This window comes from Rattus rattus, chromosome 3 (assembly GCF_011064425.1).
Source record: "Rattus rattus isolate New Zealand chromosome 3, Rrattus_CSIRO_v1, whole genome shotgun sequence".
In the NCBI taxonomy this organism is placed as follows: Eukaryota; Metazoa; Chordata; class Mammalia; order Rodentia; family Muridae; genus Rattus; species Rattus rattus.
Genome location: NC_046156.1, coordinates 194136746 through 194158624, shown reverse-complemented (window position 1 = coordinate 194158624; position 21879 = coordinate 194136746). Strand labels below are relative to the sequence as shown.

Sequence of the window (21879 nt, the reverse complement as noted above, 5' to 3'; positions counted from 1 at the left end):
AGGAGGGACCCTAACAGCTGTCCACTCCTACCCCGCTGCCCCACAATTCTCTAGTCAACCTGTTATTTTTTAATCAACAAAAATAATTTAAGTCCAACCGTCTTCAAACACGACAGGCAGAAATATAAAACAGGACAAACTTTAAGATCCTGATAGCTACAATGTCCCTCAAATGAGCATGGGCAGCAAAGATTGGAGAGTACCACAGTGACAGACTGAGGGAATTGTCTGGGCATATTGCAATAGAACGGGGAAATGGACACGGTATGGTGGTTTGAATATGCTTGGCCCAGGGAGGGGCACTGTTTGGAGGTGTGGTCTTGTTGGAGAAAGTGTGTCACTGTGAACATGGGCTTTAAGACCTTTGTCCTAAAGAACCCAGATGCCCTTCAACAGAGGAATGGATACAGAAAATGTGGTACATCTACACAATGGAATATTACTCAGCTATCAAAAACAACGAGTTTATGAAATTCGTAGGCAAATGGTTGGAACTGGAAAATATCATCCTGAGTGAGATAACCCAATCACAGAAAGACATACATGGTATGCACTCATTGATAAGTGGCTATTAGCCCAAATGCCTGAATTACCCTAGATGCCTAGAACAAATGAAACTCAAGACGGATGATCAAAATGTGAATGCTTCACTCCTTCTTTAAAAGGGGAACAAGAATACCCTTGGCAGGGAAGAGAGAGGCAAAGATGAAAACAGAGACTGAAGGAACACCCATTCAGAGCCTGCCCCACATTTTGCCCATATATATACAGCCACCCAATTAGACAAGATGGATGAAGCAAAGAAGTGCAGAAGTGTAGATCGCTCCTGAGAGACACAGCCAGAATACAGCAAATACAGAGGCGAATGTCAGCAGCAAACCACTGAACTGAGAATAGGGACCCCGTTGAAGGAATCAGAGAAAAGAACTGAAGAGCTTGAAGGGGCTCGAGACCCCATATGTACAACAATGCCAAGCAACCAGAGCTTCCAGGGACTAAGCCACTACCTAAAGACTATACATGGACTGACCCTGGACTCTGACCTCATAGGTAGCAATGAATATCCTAGTAAGAGCACCAGTGGAAGGGAAGCCCTGGGTCCTGCTAATACTGAACCCCCAGTGAACTAGACTGTTGGGGGGAGGGCGGCAATGGGGGGAGGGTGGGGAGGGGAACACCCATAAGGAAGGGGAGGGGGGAGGGGGATGTTTGCCCGGAAACCGGGAAAGGGAATAAAACTCGAAATGTATATAAGAAATACTCAAGTTAATAAAAAAAAAAAAAAAAAACCTTTGTCCTAGCTGCCTGGAAGCCAGTCTTCTCTTAGCGGCCTTCAGATGAAGATGTAGAACTGTCATTTTCTCCTTTACCATGCCTGCCTGGATGCTGCCATTGTCTTGATGATAATGGGACTGAACCTCTGAACCTGTAAGCCAGCCCCAATTAAATGTTGTCCTCATAAGAGTTGCCTTGGTCATGGTGTCTTCTCACAGCAGTAAAACCCGAAGACAGACAGAGCTCTGTCTAGCAGGACACCTTGAGAACCCCAGCAGTAAATAGCCCAAGCACATCTTGGCCTCTGTTTGAATTTACCCACAGTGAACTCACAACTCAAAGCATCCTAGAGCTTGTGGGTGGATCAGCTAATAATGTAAAGGATTCTCTACTACTGGCACGTTTTAGGGGGTGTCCGTGTGTTCTCGATTAACAGTTCTTACTTTTGTATTCTATTCCCAAATACGTTAGGCTGCTTGGCATGCATTTTAGCAACGAAAAGGTCAGTTTGTGACTGGGCATGTGATCGCCTGTATTAGATAATAAAATAGAGAACTCACGGCAGGGTCACTTTTGTCAGATGATTTACCCCCCAACAAGCACATCCATAATATTACCATTCAAGTATTAGGGTTGCAACGTTTGAATCACACTGTCAAAAATGATGAATTGTGAAGTTTTTTTTTTCTTTTTTGTCTTAAAAGGTAAATGCTCACAGAAAAAGAAGCTTTTAACAAATTCCCCAAGGAAAACAACTCAGTGAGCATGGGGTAGGAGGGATGCCAAAGGAGGAGGCCCATGCAATCCACAACCATCGCTGGTTCAGACGTCTTCTCTGGAGATTACTATTCTATGCATTCGGGTGGTTAATTTTTCTGAAAGAAGGGTCAGAAAACTCCAGAGTGGAAGTGACATTTAACACTGTCTTTGCATCGTGCAGTTGCAGATGAGGTCCTAAAATTTGGGACTTGCCCTGTTTACATATCTCCTTAGTGCCAAGGCAGGACCTAAACCAAACTGTATTACGCCCAAATAGCCAACATAATTTATCACCGGTGTACAAAATTATGAAATACCATAACACACAGTTTTATATACACTATTTCATTTTTTTTCAGTAAGAGACATTTAAAGACCTATCCTGTAACTTTACCACTAACCCAAAAGTAACTTATGTAAACTTTTTCTCAAAATAAACCCTGGGCCTCACACATGCTAAGGAAGTACTCTGCCCTTGAGTCGTATCCCCAGACCAAGCCGTAAAGACTTGGAATATGAGTTAGAGTAGATCAGTACGTGCCCAATAAGGAGTTGGGAAGAGGCTCGGCAGATACAGTGACTGTCACTGAAACAGGAGAACTAATGTTTGAGACCCCAGCACCCAGCACGGCATTTGACTGCAATCCCAGCACCTGCAAGGCAAAGCCAGGATTCCTGGGCTGGGTGGCTGGAATTGGTGAGCTCCAGAGTTAGCGGAAGGCTCTGACTAACAAAGTTGAGAGTGAGCAAGGAAGACAATGACGTCAAGCTTGGGCCTCCACACATGTGTGCACACATGCACATCCACATGTGTGTGTAACCACATGCACGCACGCACACACACACACACACATACACACACATGTTTTAAAAAAGACATCCAGCAAGAAACAAAAATCTAATAAGCATAATGGTTAAAAGAATCAAGGTTATGGTTATACTGGGAAAAAAGAAAATTCCAAGCCTACGCTAGCAACAGAAGCACAGATATGTTCTAGCTAGTAAATTTGGAGGAGGGTTAATACTGGAAGGTTATTTTTTTTTTCCTATACAGGAAATCAAATCCAAGACTTTCCACACTAGGCAAGTTTGCACCATTTATAATCAACATTAAAAAGAATGATCTTTCCTAGAATCACCAACAGATGCGGAAGAGCAGGGGAAGTTTTTGGCAAGAAGCATGTTTGCATAGCCTACACCACCTGCATAGCCTACATTACCTGCATAGCCTATACCACCTGCATAGCCTATACCACCTGCATAGCCTACACCACCTGCATAGCCTACACCACTTGCATAGCCTACACCACCTGCATAGCCTACACCACTTGCATAGCCTATACCACCTGCATAGCCTACACTACCTCCCCAGATTGTTCCTACACTGCAAGGGAGAAAGTCAGGGGTAATGACTGCAGAACGACCAGGCAGCACCTTGACCAGGCCATCAAATTAACATCAGTGAGGGATAGAGAGACATCCTGTAGCTGTTAAGAGCATGTCCTCAGGACACATCACCAGTTCTCAATTCGAAACAGGAATGTGCAAACTGGAGTCTCACTATGGGAAACAGCAGATTAGCACTCTACAAAAAATTGCCTATGATTTGTTTTCCAACAGTGTTGATGTCGGCAAAGACAAAGCAAGGGTGTGGGAGGGCACCAGATCAAAGGAGAGCAAGGAGATGGACGCTTGGGTATACACAGGACCGCAGGTTGGGTGCTGCGCCGTGGAGGGGAAAGTGTTAGAAAGGACACTGTTGAGTCGACTGGTAAAACTGAACCAGATTGCTAAGCAGACACTGGGCTTCATCCATGAGAAAATTATTCAGGTTGACGATCGCAAAAGCACGGGGTACAATGGACACACATCTTACTCTCAGGTAACTCAAGAACTGTGCAGTGCACATAGATATATGGACACGCCACACACAGGTATACACAAAACAAAAGATAAGCAAGTTGGGCAAGGTGCTGGTTAACCAGATCTAAGTAAGAAACAGACTGCAGCTGTCTGTGTTTTTCTTGGGGGTGGCTAGGAAGGAATTGGCACACAGAGAACCAGGCATGACCACTGCCCAACCTGTGGTTAGCTTGAAGCAGCGAGACTGACCACTGCGAGGCAATGACCAGTGCAATTCTGACCACACACAAGACACTCACCAAACTGGCTGTGAGCGAGGGAGCTGACTGGCCGAGTGCCTGGCTGCGCATGCGCACGAGGTTGGACGTCTCCGCGGAAGGAGGCCAAGCCTGCCCTGCTACCGGATTCGGCAGGAGGTACCTCCCTGTTAGAAGTAGAAAAGAAAACAGAGTAAGTGAGAGGCAGGGCACTGGTGTAGTTCTGTAGACACAGCAGACAATTCCAAACCATCCACGATCTTTCTGCCATGCTCAGTAGCTGTGCTGACTAGGAGCGACCAGAGAAGAATGTTTTAAGTCAGGAGATGCCTTGGTCGGTTCTAGCCCTGACTTCCTACTGAATCCCAAGCAAATCACTTTATCTGCTGGGCACAGGGGGGCTTGATCATGTTAGGGTGAAGTGGTTTTCTTTTTTCCTCCGCCTTCCACAAGAACGTTTTTAAGAATGCATGTAAATACATGAGATGCTCTCAGCATCACACAACAAGTGGGGTGTGTTTGTGATGCTATTTGAAGACAATCTAACACTGAAAGCAATCTAGAAACGAGCTAAACGGGAGTCATGACCAAGAAGAAGAGGCGTCATTCTCTCAGGTGAAATGGGCTGCTGTCCCTTTCCCCAGCTTTACTCTGTAATATGCGGGTGGCTGGTCAAACCTGTCTGTCACATACATGATGGCTTCCATCTGTACAAACCAGGACATTAGGGCCAGTTTAGGTTCATTATGTAATTTCTATCAACCTTGAACTCGTGCACACACACACACACACACACACACACACACACACACACACACACACACGCTCATACACACTCATACAATCATAACTCACACACACACATTCACACACACACACACACATACTCATATACACTCACACAATCATAATTCACACACAAACATTCACACACATACATATACATGCATATACACACACATTCACACACACATACACACACATGCACATATATGTACTCACACACATTCACACACATGCACACATATGCACTCACACACATTCACACATATTCACACACATACACACATGCACACATTCACATATACACATACACACATGTACACACACAAATGTATATTCATACACATTCACACACACTCACATATATGCACGTGCATGCGTGCACATACACACACACACACACACACACACACACACACACACACACTTTAGAAGTCAATCACCTGATAGATCCACACTGCAGTTTACTCTGAACATAGGCTGCTATCAAGACAAGGGAGTTTGGTTTCTTTACTTCGGTAAAGTTGGAGTGCCTGCGACTATTAACATCGCAATGACACTTAGTAAACAGTGTCTGATTCTATCTGCTATGCCTTAGCCCTAGTACTAGTGACTTGACTACCACTTACTTCTTTGCGGAGTGCAAAGAAGAGTGGACGTTTTCTTGCCAGAAACGCAAACAATCAAAAGAGAGAGTCTCGTGTGCCAAGACTCCATCAGGATCTGCAGCGCGTACCGCTGGCTGCTCACCCTGTATCGGAAGGGACACATGCTCCCTCCCTCAAGCATGAGTCTAACAAGCATGTCTGACTGGATACCGACTGTGACATATTACATAGTTTATCGCCATGGTGCATGCAGATCACGGGCACCACGGAAGCTAAGCATTATGGGTATCACTCATCAACCATCATGTTAAAAGATCTAATGCTTAAAAAAAAAAAAAACCAAAGTGCTTTCGGAATTTTACATTTTAATTAAAGAAGGAAAAATGGTTTTTTACTTTGCAAAAGTGACCATTTACTCATTAAATGGTGTAAGTGCAGAAGCTACGAATGAAGTGGACTTACTGTCCTGACTTTAGCCTGCATCTAAAGGGTACTGGGGAAAGGAATTTAGCTACCCTCTCTTGGCCTTGGTTTCTCTAGCTCTAAAATGGACCTGCTATAATCAACTGTGCAGTTACTGAGGGAATTGGCTGTAGAAGTAAATAGTATAATGGGAAAACATATTTTCAGGATAGGTTATTCTTCTCATTCACAACTAGAAAATATTCATATGTAGAAATAAAATCGCCTGGATAGCAGCAGAGAAAATCCCTCTGGACCTGCCCACACCTTTCCTTCACACTTTATAAAATATATTTTCCTGAAAATTCAGAATCACACTGATTTTTGTCAATTGCTCCTCGTCAGCTCCATACAATAAGAGTATAACATTTTAAAGTATTTGTTTATTATTATTATTATTATTATTATTATTATTATTATTATTATTATTGTGTGTGAGAGTACAGGTACATGATGGTCACAGCACGTGCTGTGGTCAGGGGACATCTGCAGTGGAGTTGTTCTCTCCTCCTACCTTTATGTAGGCTCTGGGATTTGAACTCAGGTCACTAGGCCTCCACAGAAAGCACTTTATCCACAGAGTGATTTTGCTGGCCCTGAAATGTGACTTTTCCCACTTATCAACTGGAAGATGAAGGCTGTCAATATAAACCAGCCATAATTAATTATCTCTGTGGGTCCGATCAGTGTTGTGGAGGAACATGACATTTAAATTCCGAAGTGTGGAATTTGAATAGTTTTTTCTTGCCTTATCTTGAAACATGAACTAAACCTGTACCAAGACACACTTTCAGACCTGTGGGTCCAGAAGCAGAACGAGAGTGAGAAAAGCCATAGACTGTATTTAGGAAAACAGCATTCGAGTGAGAGTATGAAAATGTGGTTTCTTTATAATAGACACAGCTCTGTCTGAGGATATAACTTTTAGAATAGACCAGCTCACTGACTAGTCTAAACGAAAGGCTTGAAGGGCTGGAGGTGTTGAGTCTCGAACCTTAGGCCATCATTTTCTTTATGTTTGGAGAGAGGGGTACCAGGCAGCGAGGCTAATGTGATATAGGGAATCCTTGCTGCACCCCCAACCCCTGCCAATATGCTTTTTAAGATCTAAGAATACACCCAAGAATAAACCTCATTGTTAACAACAGAAAGGTATTTTAGTTCAATAAAAAAAATCTACACATTAGCTCTTCTTTTTCCTTTAGTAGAAAGAAATCATTAAATTGTGTTACTAAGATTTCCAGATACAGGAAACAGGGTTATTCATTTGCATACCCACAGTTCCTGGGGGGGGGGGGAGGACAGCCCTTGATACAAATCAAGTAATTGCTGATTGGCTGAATGCAACTATACAATCTACATACTATATATTATACACTATATATTACACACTATATACTATATAGAAACTATACTATCTAAGCAACACCGAGCTGGTCTAAACAGGAAGAAAACCGGTTTGTTTTCCTATACTTTACCTATAAAACTTTACCTATAAAAGCGGTGAGTAACTAGTCCAACAAGGCTTTGGTGCACACCGGGCTTTGCAACATGCTCACAGCCCTGTGAGTAGAGACTCTCATCTCCCCTACTGATGCAAATAAGTTCTGTAGACAGGCAAGGGCTCACAGCCAAGTAAGCAAGCTGCCAAAACCTTGCTGGCCCCTAAGCCCCAACTCTGATGCAAAAAAAAAAATAGTTATCACATATGCTTAGGAGAAAATATAAGTTGTATATTAAAAGGTGATGAGTTCTATTAGTAAGAAAGTGTAAGAGAGGGGTTGGGAATTTAGCTCAGTGGTAGAGCGCTTGCCTAGGAAGCGCAAGGCCCTGGGTTCGGGCCCCAGCTCCGAAAAAAAGAACCAAAAAAAAAAAAGAAAGTGTAAGAGAGAGAGAGAGAGAGAGAGAGAGAGAGAGGTGTCCTTGAAAAATGGGAACAAAATTATTCAAACCAAAGCCTGGCTTCTCGTCCAGTTCTTACTAGTTGTGGGGCAGAGGAGTTGTTCAGCCTTGTCCTATCACAAAATCTGGTTCTCCTCTACCACTGCAGTAATAAAATACCCCATGTTTGCTATGTTCTTAACCTGGTTACATAAGCAGAAGGTGCAACACTGAGGAAATGTTAAAATAAGTTAGCATTTTTCCATGGAAATAGCAAAATCAGAATTCTCTCTGGGGGAGGGAATGGGAGCATGAGGGGGAACAGGGAGGAGCATGCTAGACCAGCCTTTCCATAGTTTATCTCCAGGGCTGAGGATCAGACCAAGGTCTCTGGTTTCAGCAAAGTGTCCTATCATTAAGTTCTATCTCAAGTCCCTATATTTTATTATTTTGCAGGCAGCAGGATGGCTCAGTAGGTTAAGGCTCTTGCTTTGGAAGCCTGACAACTGAGTTTGGTTCCCCACATACAGGTGAGGGAAGGGAACGTACTGCACAGTTACCCTTTGACCCCCACGTGTGTGCTTGGCACGTGAGCATGCACATACGTAATAACAATGAAAATTTTTCATAGTTTTAAGAAGAATGTAGAATTTGGAATTCATCTCCCAGACCGGAAGTTCTGCTAGTTCAACTCAGAAGTTTAAACAAAGAAATAAGCGTTGACTTGTGGCTGCAGACATTCCCATTTTACGTGAACCCGGGGAGTGCACCAAACATCAAGCTTGGGTTCCATACAGTTGGCTGGCAGGTATACGGGTTGTAGTGAATAATCCTGTTTCTATATGTAACGTTTTATAATTTTGCTTGGGATGCTATATCAAAAGTGTGTTCCGTATTCTAACCCAGCAAAGTACTCCCAAGAGCCTTCCTCCTCGCCCTCCAAATGGCAGTTTCTAAGTGATCGATGATGTCACGAGGGTTCAGGATGAGGAAGTCTAGAGTCAGGAAGTGATCTGATGGGCAGTCAGAGCAAAGCAGGAGGAGCCTCTGTATCATAGCCAACCGCTCCTGGCTAACCCTCGGAACAGGGTCTTGTATCTCTAGGCTGAGGGAAAGATGGACTACGGACAGGACCCAGAAATGGCGGAAGGAATGCAAAAGAGCCAGGGCCCTTTGCTCACTCATGCTGACCTTCCCTTTGAACAGCTTCCTGTTGTTAAAGCTCTCAGGACTCTTAAATAAGGAGAGCCCTCTGGTGCTACCTTGCTTTTTTGCTGACGTTACTACTAAAGTTCATTCCATGTCTTATTAACCACTCTCATACATAGATTCCACCTCATTACAAAGAACAAAGAAATGCCTTCACTTCCTTCGCTTCCACACCTGAGCTTAACCCAGCGGACGACACTTAGATTTAAGAACTAAGCAGCCACTGCCCTTGCATGTATCTTCGACTCTCTTTAAACCTCTTTAAACTCTCTTTAAACCAGGACGGAAAGGACGCCGGCAGCTGAGGTAAGTAATGACTACTCCAGTTCTGGGTGACTTTAAGCTCAGACTGCCGAGTCCCATCACTGAAGGCCAAAGCTGATTCTTTTGCTCATACCACAGCCTTCTCCAAAACCCGGGCTCCTCATTTGTAAAATGGAGGAAGACAAACAGGGTTGATATAAATCCGAGTCAGAAAATACGCTATCGAGTTCGATGCTCAATCAAATCAGCTTCAAATGTGATGCCTATAACTGGAGGTTATAATGAGCAAAAACAAAACAAACAAACAAACAAACAAACAAAAAACCCCAGAACAAAACATGTTAAGATACTAGGAAAATTAATTAGTAAGTGCACAGACATGTACATAATGCAATGTTTATCATGTAATAGGACAGATCCCAGATGTTATTATTCTTGCTTAGGTCTTATCCTAAAGAATCCCACAAATGCTACAAATTAGACGGTCTGGTAATACAACACATGGGATACATCCTTTCTGCCTGGACCCCCCCCATTAGTGTTAATAGGGGAGAGAGAACAGCAGATGGGTCTAAGGCAGTCGTTAGAAGGCACTAGCACAGCGCCGTAGCTGGTAGCGTTCACATCAAACTTCATATAAATTTACTTTCTGATGACTACCAAGGGCTTCTAAAAAGTGTGTTGCTGTCACATTCATGCATCATTTGCTGACTACGGTTTAAGAAAATTAGCATCTGTCAACAGCATTGTTCGGCTGCACGGGGTGGAAATTAATGGGTAATACCACTTCTAATGTGTTGTACGAGAGGTGAGCTTGCTTAGCAATCTGGCTGCTCATTTCAATACCAAATGGAGCTTGTGGTCCCAACTGGAACCTTGGGTAGCACCGTGCTCTTTGAAAGCATGTTTCTGAAACCCCACCAGGTTCATGAAAGCTCTCCTGAAATATCCTCCACGGACCGAACCAGAAATGTGCGGGTACAAAACATAAATCTACATTAAAGCTGAAATCAGCTGTCCAGACAGATACTAGAACCTATCACGCATGTCTGGGTCATTTGGACTACTGGCAGTGGATTCTATGGCTGTGCTGGCCACAGGGATGCTACTTGTCAGAGGGAGCAGGAGCCCCGCCTTCATCCATAGTTACACGATAACGTAAATGTTACCGAGCATGCACGCAGACCCTGTCCTGGTTTTACCTAAGTGCATATTAGCCTCTCTTGGAATGTGCTTTCCTTTGCTACTACCCTAAATTCCAAGACAACGTAAAGCCAGCAACTTTATGGCTCACGAGTTCGTTCAGGCACGAGATACATGCTTTCCAACCGTCCCACAGGTGGAACTCCCCCTCCAAAACAGGAAAACACTAGGTCAGCAATAATTTTCAGCAGCACAGCCATATAAAGAATTAAATATAGCCTCTAGAGATCTCCTTTATCATCGGGGGATCGTGGTACCTGACTAGATGTGAAAGCGCCCATTAAAAAGGTTCCATATCACCTGAAGGGCCTCGTAGATTTAGCCATCAGTCTACGGCCTTACATTTGAGGTTATTTCTTTTGGATTATAACCGGGATATCAAAGGAAGACGGAAGGACTACGTTTAAAAAGCGCTGCTTCAGTCTGGCTTCTGGTACTCAGCTATACTTGAGAGCACTGAAAAAGAAGCTTTTACCTCTCTCTAAGGCAGCAACCAAGGAGCTAGCTAACGTGGCCAGTGCCTTGTTCTTTCTTGGTGGGTTTTGAGGGCACAGGAGAACCATATCAGGGGTGTAGAGAAAATAGAGGAACCATTATGAAGGTTAGGGGATAAGAACAAAGCATGAAGGCTGGGATGGTATTGGCTGTGAGCACACAAATGGCTTCAATTTTTTTTGTTTTGTTTGTTTGTTTGTTTGTTTGTTTTTTTGGGGGTTGTCTCTCAGCCAGTTCTCCCAGTATTTACCCAGCCACTGATGGGTAAAGTTTACCGATGCAATGGAGTATTAGCCTACAAATGGAACGAAATTCTGATACTCGCGATAACACTGATGAACCACAAAGACATCACGCTACATTAAATAGGCTAGTCACACAAGGCTAGATGTTCTACGATCCCCCTTCCATAAAGTACCTGGAATAGCCAGCTCAGTGAGGCAGTACAGCCATGGCTTCTGGGTTTGGGGGAAGAGAGAGAGAAGCCCTCACATAATGCATGTTGCGTCTCAGTGTGGGATGATAAAATTGTTCCAGAGATGGATAGTGACAGTGGTTGTATAATGATGTAAGTGTACTTAATGTGACAAACTCAAGCACTTAACAATGTTTAAAACGTTCAAGTGTATTATGTATCTTTCACTACACATTAAAAAATACCAATCTCCTCTGTTTAAATCCCTATCTTCTAGGGGGAAAAAAAAACCAATGGGATACTTGGGTTTATCAAAGCTGCAGCTACACAATCCTCATCAACTCCCCCTACTGCAAATTATAGTTAATAACCCACTCCCTTCCCATCACAAGCAGGGGAAGTAAACTTTTATTAAAGTGTTCTCCAAACTTCAGACTCAAGGAAAGGTTAAAGCCCACGCTAAGTCGCTGGCTGGATCTGGCCAGAATCGATGACTCAGCAGCCGTCGCCTGGGTGTCCTCCATCATCACAGAGATCCTTCCTCTATGCCCCATTGCTCGCTCCTAAACACTTGGCCCCTTGTTGTCACGACCCTCATCCCCACAGCAATTACAGCCTCCCTTATTCATCTTGCCCCGTGCTACAACAACCTGGCTTCCTTCATCTTCCCTCTCGCATGGGTGACTGCCTTGCGATTTCTCGTCCCCACTGCCAAGGAACGATGAGAAGGCATCGACAATTCTGCTAACTCATTCTTCTTCTTAACGGCATAAATAAATACAGCTTGGGAAACCAGCAGACGAGTGACCACAGTGTTAAACTGCATTGATTTCAATATTGTAGGGTATGTTTATGGTATTTTTTTGACACAAGAGAAGTCCAGAGTACAGCCCCGATGCCCGGTTCTTGATATCACTGCCCACTCTACAGCAATCTAGCTGACACAGAAATTGAAAGCTGAATACAAAAGCACGCACGTGCGCACACATGCACACACACACACACACACAAACACACACACACAGGGCAAGGGGTAGAGGCTTTGGATGGTGTTGTGATAGCTGACATGGGCTTAGTAGGTCTTGGGTATTGGGGTCTTCTCTACATTAGCCATGTGACTCAGATTCACCAAAGACACTGCCATGTAGCTTCTGGAACAGCATTCTCTAATTAACACAGAGTAGAAGGCAACACTGATAAATATCTGGTGACCTAATTGAGAACAATGCTTTGAAAGAAGCTTACAGCACAGGAAGCTGGCACCAGCATTCTTTGGAAGTTAACAACTTCATACACCTTGATAGACTGGGTAGATGACAGAAGTCTCGGAGAGTGACTGAAGCCTGGACCATGCTCGCAAGAGCGCCGGGAACTATAGGAAAATGGCAGAACACGCATGCCTACAGCACGGAATTCAAAGCCTTTGGACAAACCACAGGGCTATAGAGGTCTCTGCAGCAGCTGCTGCTACTGTCAATCACGGCTGTAGTTTGAAATCAAACCCAACTTTGGTACAGGTACTGTGGTAAAGCAGTTCAAAGATACAGCAGTTCTGCGCGCCCAATCTAATATGGACGGCCTGCTACTCATGCCATTTTATGACAGGGCAGAAAAATGTCAACACACAGTGCATTTTTCAAGGGAACAACTCCAAATGGTAACTTTCAGAGAAATTCATGTGGCCTTTTGTTTGTTTTCTCTTAAGTTGTTCTTAAAGCAGGGTTTCGTATCATCTACCACGACTACCTCTCAATCTGCTTCTGAGAAGTATAGGTATCAGGATCAAATCGATTAATGCATGGGGCAGAGCATGGTAAGCTATGTTCCTACAATTCAACTCCACCACTGTCTTCGCCTGTAGTAACACTCAGCAAATTCTTCCACTCTGCAAAAATCACCCAGCCTTGGCCTCCGACTTCCCTACTGTACTCAGATCACCAAGGCCGTCTCCCCTTGGGTGGTGTGCCTGCCCGAATTTAAAAATCTTATTTTAAAAAATAAATATTAGTTTGGCTCTGAGCTCTGTTTGCACAGGTCAAAGGCAAAGGGGCGACAGGAAACTGACTTTTAAGGTGGCGCTAAATAGAGGTCTGTCTAATGAGGACGCTGTAACAAGCCATGAACACCATAATGACCCTGTGAGCAAGGGCCTGGAGGAGGCCGGTGGTGGTGCTGTGATGGCAGCTAAGAGACACTGGGCAGAGGTCAGAGTTAACCTGCACGATCTGGCCCTCCCTCTACTCGGGTATTGAAATATAATTCAGTAGAATGAATTGCTAGACATGTCTAAGCCCCCGGGGAAATGACAGATATTGATGAATGCTGCCGGCAAGATATATGGAAGGAAAAGGCAAATAAATAGAACAATTTTTTTTTCCTCAGAGTCATTTTCGTGGATTGGTGGAACAGCTGTTAAGGCGCTTGTCAGCCCGCTTCTTCCTTCTGCCTCCCTCCACGTATCTGTTTCCTTCTCCCCAGTCTGAAATCTCCTCGAGGACCAGTCCCTGCCCTCCTCAAGATGATCACCAAACGCCTAAGAGGCATCAGAGACTGGCACCCCACCATGATTTCCTTCCATCTAAGAGTAGCCATTGGCTCCGCCAGAACCTGGAAGTACGCATGCCCAGTTTCTAACCCGGGGAGTAGATTCCAGTTCCACAGTACTTGGCCCCAGGAATGTGCTTAGCATACTCCATTCAAACCCTGACCCTGCGGTAGCTGTCTGACCTTGTCCGGACTCTTTCACTTTTAAGCTGTAATCGTCTGCAAATGTTCTACAGAAAGGGGATGGTCCTTTCATAAGGTGAACTAACCGGGGATTTAAATAAACTATTACCGTGCAAGGCAAAGCAAAAGCCCACAATAAACAATACCTTAGCCTCCCTTACACTCTCCCTACTGTATCTCTTCCCTATAAGGAGCCTCCTCCGCCATGGCCAGGATGGAACGAGCCCTTCCCAGGGCTGGGCACTTTGGGAACACCGATTCTCATTCCAAAAGCCAGGTGGACTCAGCATTACCGGTGGGCAAGCAGCCAGGCACAGGCCTGCATCCTGGCTCGACATTCACTTGCTAGGAAGCCCTGGGTGAACGGCTTTCCCCCGTGAACTTGATTTTCCTCACATCTAGTAATGAGAGTGGGCAACATATGCAAAGTGCACAGTGCTGCTGACCGCACGGACTGTAGTGCAGGTGTAGACACATCACCCTCTGGGGCACGGCTGGAAAAGCAGCGCTGCTTTTAAACCAGAGACGCTTCCCAGTCTCTCCCATCACGCTGCGTTCTGCAGGTGCGAACACCAGTTGGCTGATTCTGATTTCCGGGTACCCTACCTCCGCCACCTTGAAAACTCCACGTCCTCTGAGGCTGCAGCTCACCTCACACTCAGTACAGCACCACGGCCCATACCCAGAATGCACTGCACTTCTGTAGAAGGGCACACTTACACCTCCTCTCTGTCTCAGGTGTGTTCTCTCCAGGAGAGTTTATCCCTTGCTGTCGTACAGTTCCACATTGTCTAGATATTGAAATATATGATTCCCTTCTTTGTTTCATAACAGCAGCAGCAGCAACGACGACGACGACGACGACAACGACAACAACAACAACAACAACAACAACAACAACAACCACCACCACCACAGCAAAAACCCTCAGGGGCCTTAAACTTTATGTGGAAGTTGCCCGGCCACTTCTCTGGCTTTGATTTTTATCTTTTAAGAAGCATGTGTATGGGTCTACCACCGCCACAATATACTGCAGATTTCAGAGGGAGCTGCCTACCCTCAATAGACTAGAAAATGACTTGTGCTGACTATCTGACTTTTCAGAGAAGTTATGAAGCCTGCTCAATAACATTCCTCTCCGTGACCAGATGCTTTGATTGATGTCGCTGAATGTCACCCACAGGCCTGTGACGCTAAACATTGCTGACAGTTGTCCTACATCTGAACAGTTATTATAGAAGCCAAGGAGAAATTGGGGACCAGGAGCCTTACGAGACAAACGAACAGAACAAAAACAGCCTTAGAGGGGATAAAATAAACTCCACAAACACCAAATATGCAGACATTTCCAGCCAGCCCCAAATTCCTTTTCAGGCTTCCTATTATTCAAGGAAACAGCTACTCATAGCTCCTTCCATTGAAGAATGTGTTACTATGTTTACTTCCTTAGACCCACTAACAATTCCCTGCTGGGCCTACTCCAAACAGATTTCAAGTTCTTTTTCCACAATAATGATACTTATATATAATCCCTAAAGACTTATTTTCTTTTTTGCCTTAAGAAATGTTTGTTAGTGTTGCGTAATGGATTAAGTAAGAAACCCAGAGCAATTTTTTATCTGGTTTGTTTTTTATGGTTACAAAGCAAACATTGTTTCAAAATAACATACAGATCTCCCCTCTTGCCTTAATGGCAAACACTTCTAGGTCCCTAGGTCTGGTTTGAGAGGTCTCAGTCAGAACTGTAGAAACTGCTCTCCAAAGTTAGTAACTGCCAAATCCATCTGGTTTAAAAACAACAAGATCTATGGGGACATTTTTATCCAAGCTGCAACCCTATGTCGTGAATGAAATCTTCCCAGATACCCCACGTGCTTTAGAAAGGACATCATAAGAGTGTCCTTTTATTTAAGGAAAGAAAACTCAAAGCCCAGATTAGCATCATGATCGCCTCAGCTCTGTCTGAAAATGAATGGCAGGGGCAGAGCAGTCTTTCCATTTCTGCTCTATTACTTAGCCACTGACTACTTCTGAAATCTCCCAGGACATTAAGTAGCTGTGAACTCCAAGGTCACAGCTCTGTGTTTTACAGTAACACCAGACTCCTTAACGTTTCTTTCTTTCTTTTTCTTTCTTTTTTTTTTTAAAGAGAGAATTCGTCCATGTTGATGGGGAAATGAGTGGGCCGAGATAGGAAAGGATACCAATCAGCTATTCCAATCAACCTCCAAACGGCCATCTCTCAGGCTTGGAAGCCCGATTATTTTCTGCATTTGGCATCGTAACAGGATGCAGGCACACTGGCTTTCATACACCGACCACACGTCACACATCAGGTCTGTCGTCTGTCATCTACAAAGATGGTCCTCACTCCAAGGTAATGAAGGAGAGAGTGGAGATGCATTAATGTCTGTGTACCATGCCTCTCGCCCATTGTCACAAAGACCTATGAGACAACGCGTCTGGCAAGGCCTAAGTATAGAATCATTCTAATACCTCATGAAAGGATGGCCACATGCAAATAAAGGAAGCCTAAAGAAGACCGGATTCAAATGCAAGTCTACATGTATGCCCCAAATACTGCACTGAGTGTACATAGACTAAAATGGCAGTTCTTTACTTGAGACTTAACTGGCTACACTCTAGGCTCCTTAGCAACACTGTTACCAAGCACTTAGTGCTTACAATGTGTAGAGATCTGCCTTGAGGATACAAGGAAAAGTCTCAAGGAATCTATGAACGAGTGAAAGGAGTATCAGGTATACAAGTAATGATATGGAGAAGCAATTTACCCATGGAGAAGGAGAAAAGTACAGGAAGATGGGCACCTGGGGAGCGAGAGAAAGATGGCAAGGGCAACAGAAGCAGTAAGACGGGGCTTTAAATGGGCCTTGTTTTGTTTGCTTAGTGTGGCTCAGATCAAACCTCAAACCCAGGGTCACACCCATGGTCAGCAAGACAACACTGACCACTGGGCTACACCGCCAGCCCTGGCATGGAATAGGAATCCAGAAAAGATCAGTTCACTTCCTGTTTATACACCAAGGAATAGAAGGACAGCACTTACCACTCTGAGTGCACACATAACTTACTGCTTTCCTTTTAAAACATGTTATTTCCATGTACCAATGTGGTCAAAGACTAGCAAAAGAGAACCGAGACCAACCAACCAAGCCCTCACGCATTAATATTCCTACCAACCAGGGCACAGACATGGAGGGTTACCTAGCGCTCATTATTAACTAAGGAGGTTCACATTTATTAGACTGGCCTAAACTTTTTACCCTTAATCTGACTTCAGGGAGACGCTTTAGATAATAAAGGGGTTTCCATCCTTCCGAGTAACTTAGAGGAAAAAATGGAGGCACCTCTTTCCTTAAAGAACAGTAGGTTAAAGCCAACTGTTTACATGGAGTGTCTGCATACGTGCACAGCACACACCGTTGCCCATGCCTGTGACTTACCATTCACACATGGCTCTCCCTAACAGGCAGGGACACTGCCTGAGCTGACATGGAATCCCTCTAGAAGCGGAATATGGCGCAGTACTAAGAATTCACACTAGCCACGGCTTCTTACTCAGAACCTAAAACTGGGTAACTTGTAAAAATAAGAAAAATTCCTTCTCATAATTTCAGAAGTTGGAAGTTCTCGAAGGGGAAGCCGGTATATGGTCTGATAGTGACCTGCTTCTTATAGCCCCCCTGGCACAAGGCAGATCAACTAAATGCGGGTCTTAATCCCTCTGGTGAGACAAGAGTCTCTAAAACCTAATCATTCCAAAGACCCTCCGCCTGCTGCTATCGCATGGGCCACTCTAGAATTAGGACTGTCCTTGAGTTCCTATCAGGAAGAAGGAAATAGGTAATTAAATGTCATTGCTCAGGCTGGAGAGATGGCTCAGTGGTTAAGAGAACTGTCTGCTCTTCCAGAGGTCCTGAGTTCAATTCCCAGCAACCACATGGTGGCTCACAATCATCTGTAATGTGATCTGATGCCCTTTTCTGGCCTGCAGGCATATGTGCAGGCAGAAAGCTGTATGATGTATACATAATAAATAAATATTTAAAATGTCATTTCTCTCTCTCTCTCTCTCAAGAACTCACTGTGAGGGACGACTCCTAAGTAAGGAGGAGCCTTACCCCATCGCCTTCCCTTCAGACTCAGGTGTGAGACAGGGTACCTGAGCGAGAACCATCAGAGAGCAGGGAGATCATCTGTCTAGGCAGACACAAGAAAATAAATGTAGCCCCGGAAATATGCATTGATTAAGTACCTCCATGACAACCCAGCACGACAGTGACAGATGTAGACCACCACCACCACCAGCCTCATTAATGTATCACAAACACTAATTTTTATAAATCTTTAACCTTCTCTACTGGGGGGCGTTTGCATTTCCTTCCATTCTCTTTCTCCTGTGGAGCTAACTAAAAGTTGGCGTCATTTCCAAGAAGTCAAAATAACGTGGACACCCCGAGGGGCTCTGACTGGCTGAAGAAAACAAGCTTGAGAGAGAGATAGATGGCCCGGTAAGCTCGATGTCAGGACAAGGGACAGGGCTCCCACTGGCTTGTTCCACTGGAGGAGGTGGCAGGGGTCTTTGCACAGCCATGGGAGGAGGTGTACGGTGATGGAGGTGGGGAGGGAGAGGAGAGGGAGAGGTCTACAGGGTGGGGAATAAACAGAGGAACACTGTTCTCAGCAAGAAGTTTCCACACTTCCCTCAGCATGGGAGATGAGGTGATTTACTTCTTAAGCAAAAACGGAGCTTGAGAAAAGAAGGGACAGGGTGGTTTCACCCTACAAGACCCTCGCTGAGGTGTAAAGCCAAATGTAGCATTCTTAAGTTGTGGGACTTTAAGAGGAAAGTGCACGAACAGTTGGGCATCATGAAACCCGACGCTTTCCAGACTGGGATATTTACTTTGTGAGGAAGGTTTTACAAAATAAAATTTTACATCTGTTTGTTCTGTGTGCTTGTGCACGTGTATGCACATGGACAAACATGACGCGGCATACTTGTGGAGGTCAGAGGACAGCCAATGGGGGTAGACTCTTTTTCAACTATGTGGAATACAGGGATGAAATCTGGATGGGTCAGACTTTAGTGGCAAAGGCCTTTACCTGCTCAGCCATCTCACCAGCCCCAGGTGTCACACCTAACCATAATATCATCAATTTAACTTTCCTACACCCCACATGTTATACTACTGACTCAAAAGGAGTCCCACAGCATCCGTGATAGGGACTAGAATGGCACTGGCCTGCTTTTCAACAGCTCAAAGTGTATCATTTGTGAAGGGTCGAAAAAGTCTCTGCCATCACAGCCAGGCCAACAGTCAGTTTTTCCAACACAGAGACTTTGTAAGCACGAAGAAGGAGAAAAGCAAATGGATGTGCATACATTCATTAAATCACGGATGTGCATGTCCTGTAATCTGGCTTTGTCCATCTCTCCCACTGCCACCCCTGAATGAAAGGGGGAAAACCCAAGTTGAAAGTATCAAATGAGCACCCCAAGGATTTCTTTGCCCTTCCTAAGTATACAAAACTTCAAGATCTTAACATTTCAGAGACTGCTGACGAGCCACTGAGCCCACCTACTGCTCATTGCCCAACACCAGACAAGTCCCATGGTCCAGAAACATATTTTTTAAGAGAATATGGGAGGCAGGTGCAAAACAATAGCTAGTAAACAACAACAAAAGGAACATAATTGTCCTTCTACAAAAAGTTATCAATGCCTCAGCCAGGGAGGATGGCACATACTTTCATACACGTGATTCCAGAAGGTTCAAGGCTGGCGGGCCCTAGACATGAATACCTTGTCTCATAAAAACACCTTTCTAAAGCACAGCAAAAATACAATCTTTTTTTTTATCCTAAAAGAAATCTAAAGAATGAATAACTTGAATTTTTGATACATGGGTTTAGCAAATTGATTTTTCTCCTTGGGAAGAATCACCTAGAACATAAGAACTTAGCTAGACAGGGTAGTGCAGGAAACCTTTAGCTTCCTGAATTTAATTCTATAGTTGTTTAGTTTGTTTCTGTTAGGTTTCTTAAACTAACTGGTATAGACAGCCTCTTACAGAAATATCTGGATGCACACCATCTTGAAAACCACACCAGAACAAACTTTAAGTAACCTTGTAGACGTTCTCATCTTTGGTGGCTTTGCAGACTCTTAGCTACTAGATTTAGTTTGCCCCATCCAAAACATCCAATTGAAGGCCAAAAGAGCAGACTTAACACCATTGCTTCCCTAGAGTGTATTTCTGCCTCAGAGACCTTTAAATGTCACACTAACCATGACTTGGGGCTCAAGTTAACCATTTCCTCTACAAAGAGCACTTCCAACACCTATTGAGAAATCATGCTTTTTATGTAAAACGGCCTCTCAGTCAGTACCCAGGACTGTATCCTAAGTTTTAAGTCCTTCAGGCTTTATCAGTTATAGAGCTGTAAAACTCCAGTCAGTGGGCTGAACTGGTCCTTGGAACTCCTTCCCTTACCAAAGGAAACGGCCCTGGCTTTTGTCTGTCTCTTGGTAGAAGGGAAATAAGTGCACGTGGTTCTTCAAGCCCTCATCAGTCTCTTCGTCTGCCAGCCCCATCAGGCCTGCCCTCTCACCTCCTGCCTCACCGGAGTCACAATGGGTTGGAAGGAGAGATGTGAGCTTCCCTGAGAACTGTGTCACCTGTTTGGGAAAGTGGTGCAGCCGCTTGACAGCTCAGGGCCGGGAAGTGGGATGTGGGCAGGCAAGTTAAGAGAGGCAATGACTCCTCAATAGTCCATCTGCAAAGGCGATGGATGGCGGCAGAAGCCTCTCTGACAGCGCCGCTGGGAGGCAGCATCTGCCGGAAGAACCAGCCGACAGCTGTGTGTCCCATTAAGTCTAGGTCTCAGGAGATCTTTACCCTGACAAGGAAAAACTACAGTTGCATCAAAACATTTACCCTCGATGGTAAATGCCTGGATAGTTTAGGAAAACACCCAGGACAGGAAGTGACTCCCACTCTCAAGATTGTGAATGGCTCCAAAGGCTTCTTAAAACCTCTTTGTCTCTTGCATGAGACAAAGCAAGACCAAGACAAAGGTACCAAAACAGTTATCTCTACTTTACCGGGTGATTCCCCCAAATGTGGTCAGACACCCTCTATCTTTGTAATCTTTTGCTGATTTTGTAGGATCTACAAAGGACTAGCAGACCGATTTAGAAGAATCCCTGCATTTGGCCATGCACTTGCAGCAGAGGCTTCGCAAGTACTCGGTAACGGAAAAGCAAGTATAAGCAAACGCATTCAGTTGGTAGCACTGCAAATGTGAATCATGAGTAGCGCCGGCCTTGCCCGTCTTTCCTAACACCACCACTGGCCAAAGGGAACAAACCCAGGTTGAGAGTAGCTGAAGAGCGCCACAAGGATGGCTTTGCCCCTTGTAAGTTTTAAAATACGCTGAACTCCAAACTAATCAGATTCCAAGAACTGCTTCTCTGAAAACTCAGCCAATCAACTCCTCACTGCCCTATTAATACCGCCCAAGGTCCACATCCCAGGTTGTTTCCTGAGATCCTACCAGGTTTGGATCAATCCCTGAAGGATGTTACCACTCATGCTAAAACTTCTTCCCATCCCTGTATGGTTCAGCTCTACTGTCTCTAACATGCTCTGGA

At 44.6% G+C, this 21879-nt stretch overlaps 1 protein-coding gene across 1 annotated transcript in view; it reads right to left on the bottom strand.

The window, feature by feature from the left end:
- The window catches only part of Mast4 (microtubule associated serine/threonine kinase family member 4), a 590118-nt gene that overhangs the window by 392033 nt on the left and 176206 nt on the right, over positions 1-21879 (bottom strand). The window contains exon 3 of the mRNA XM_032898966.1: positions 4197-4321. Within this exon, the coding sequence (XP_032754857.1) occupies positions 4197-4321 (125 nt within the window). The remainder of the gene's footprint in view (positions 1-4196; positions 4322-21879) is intronic.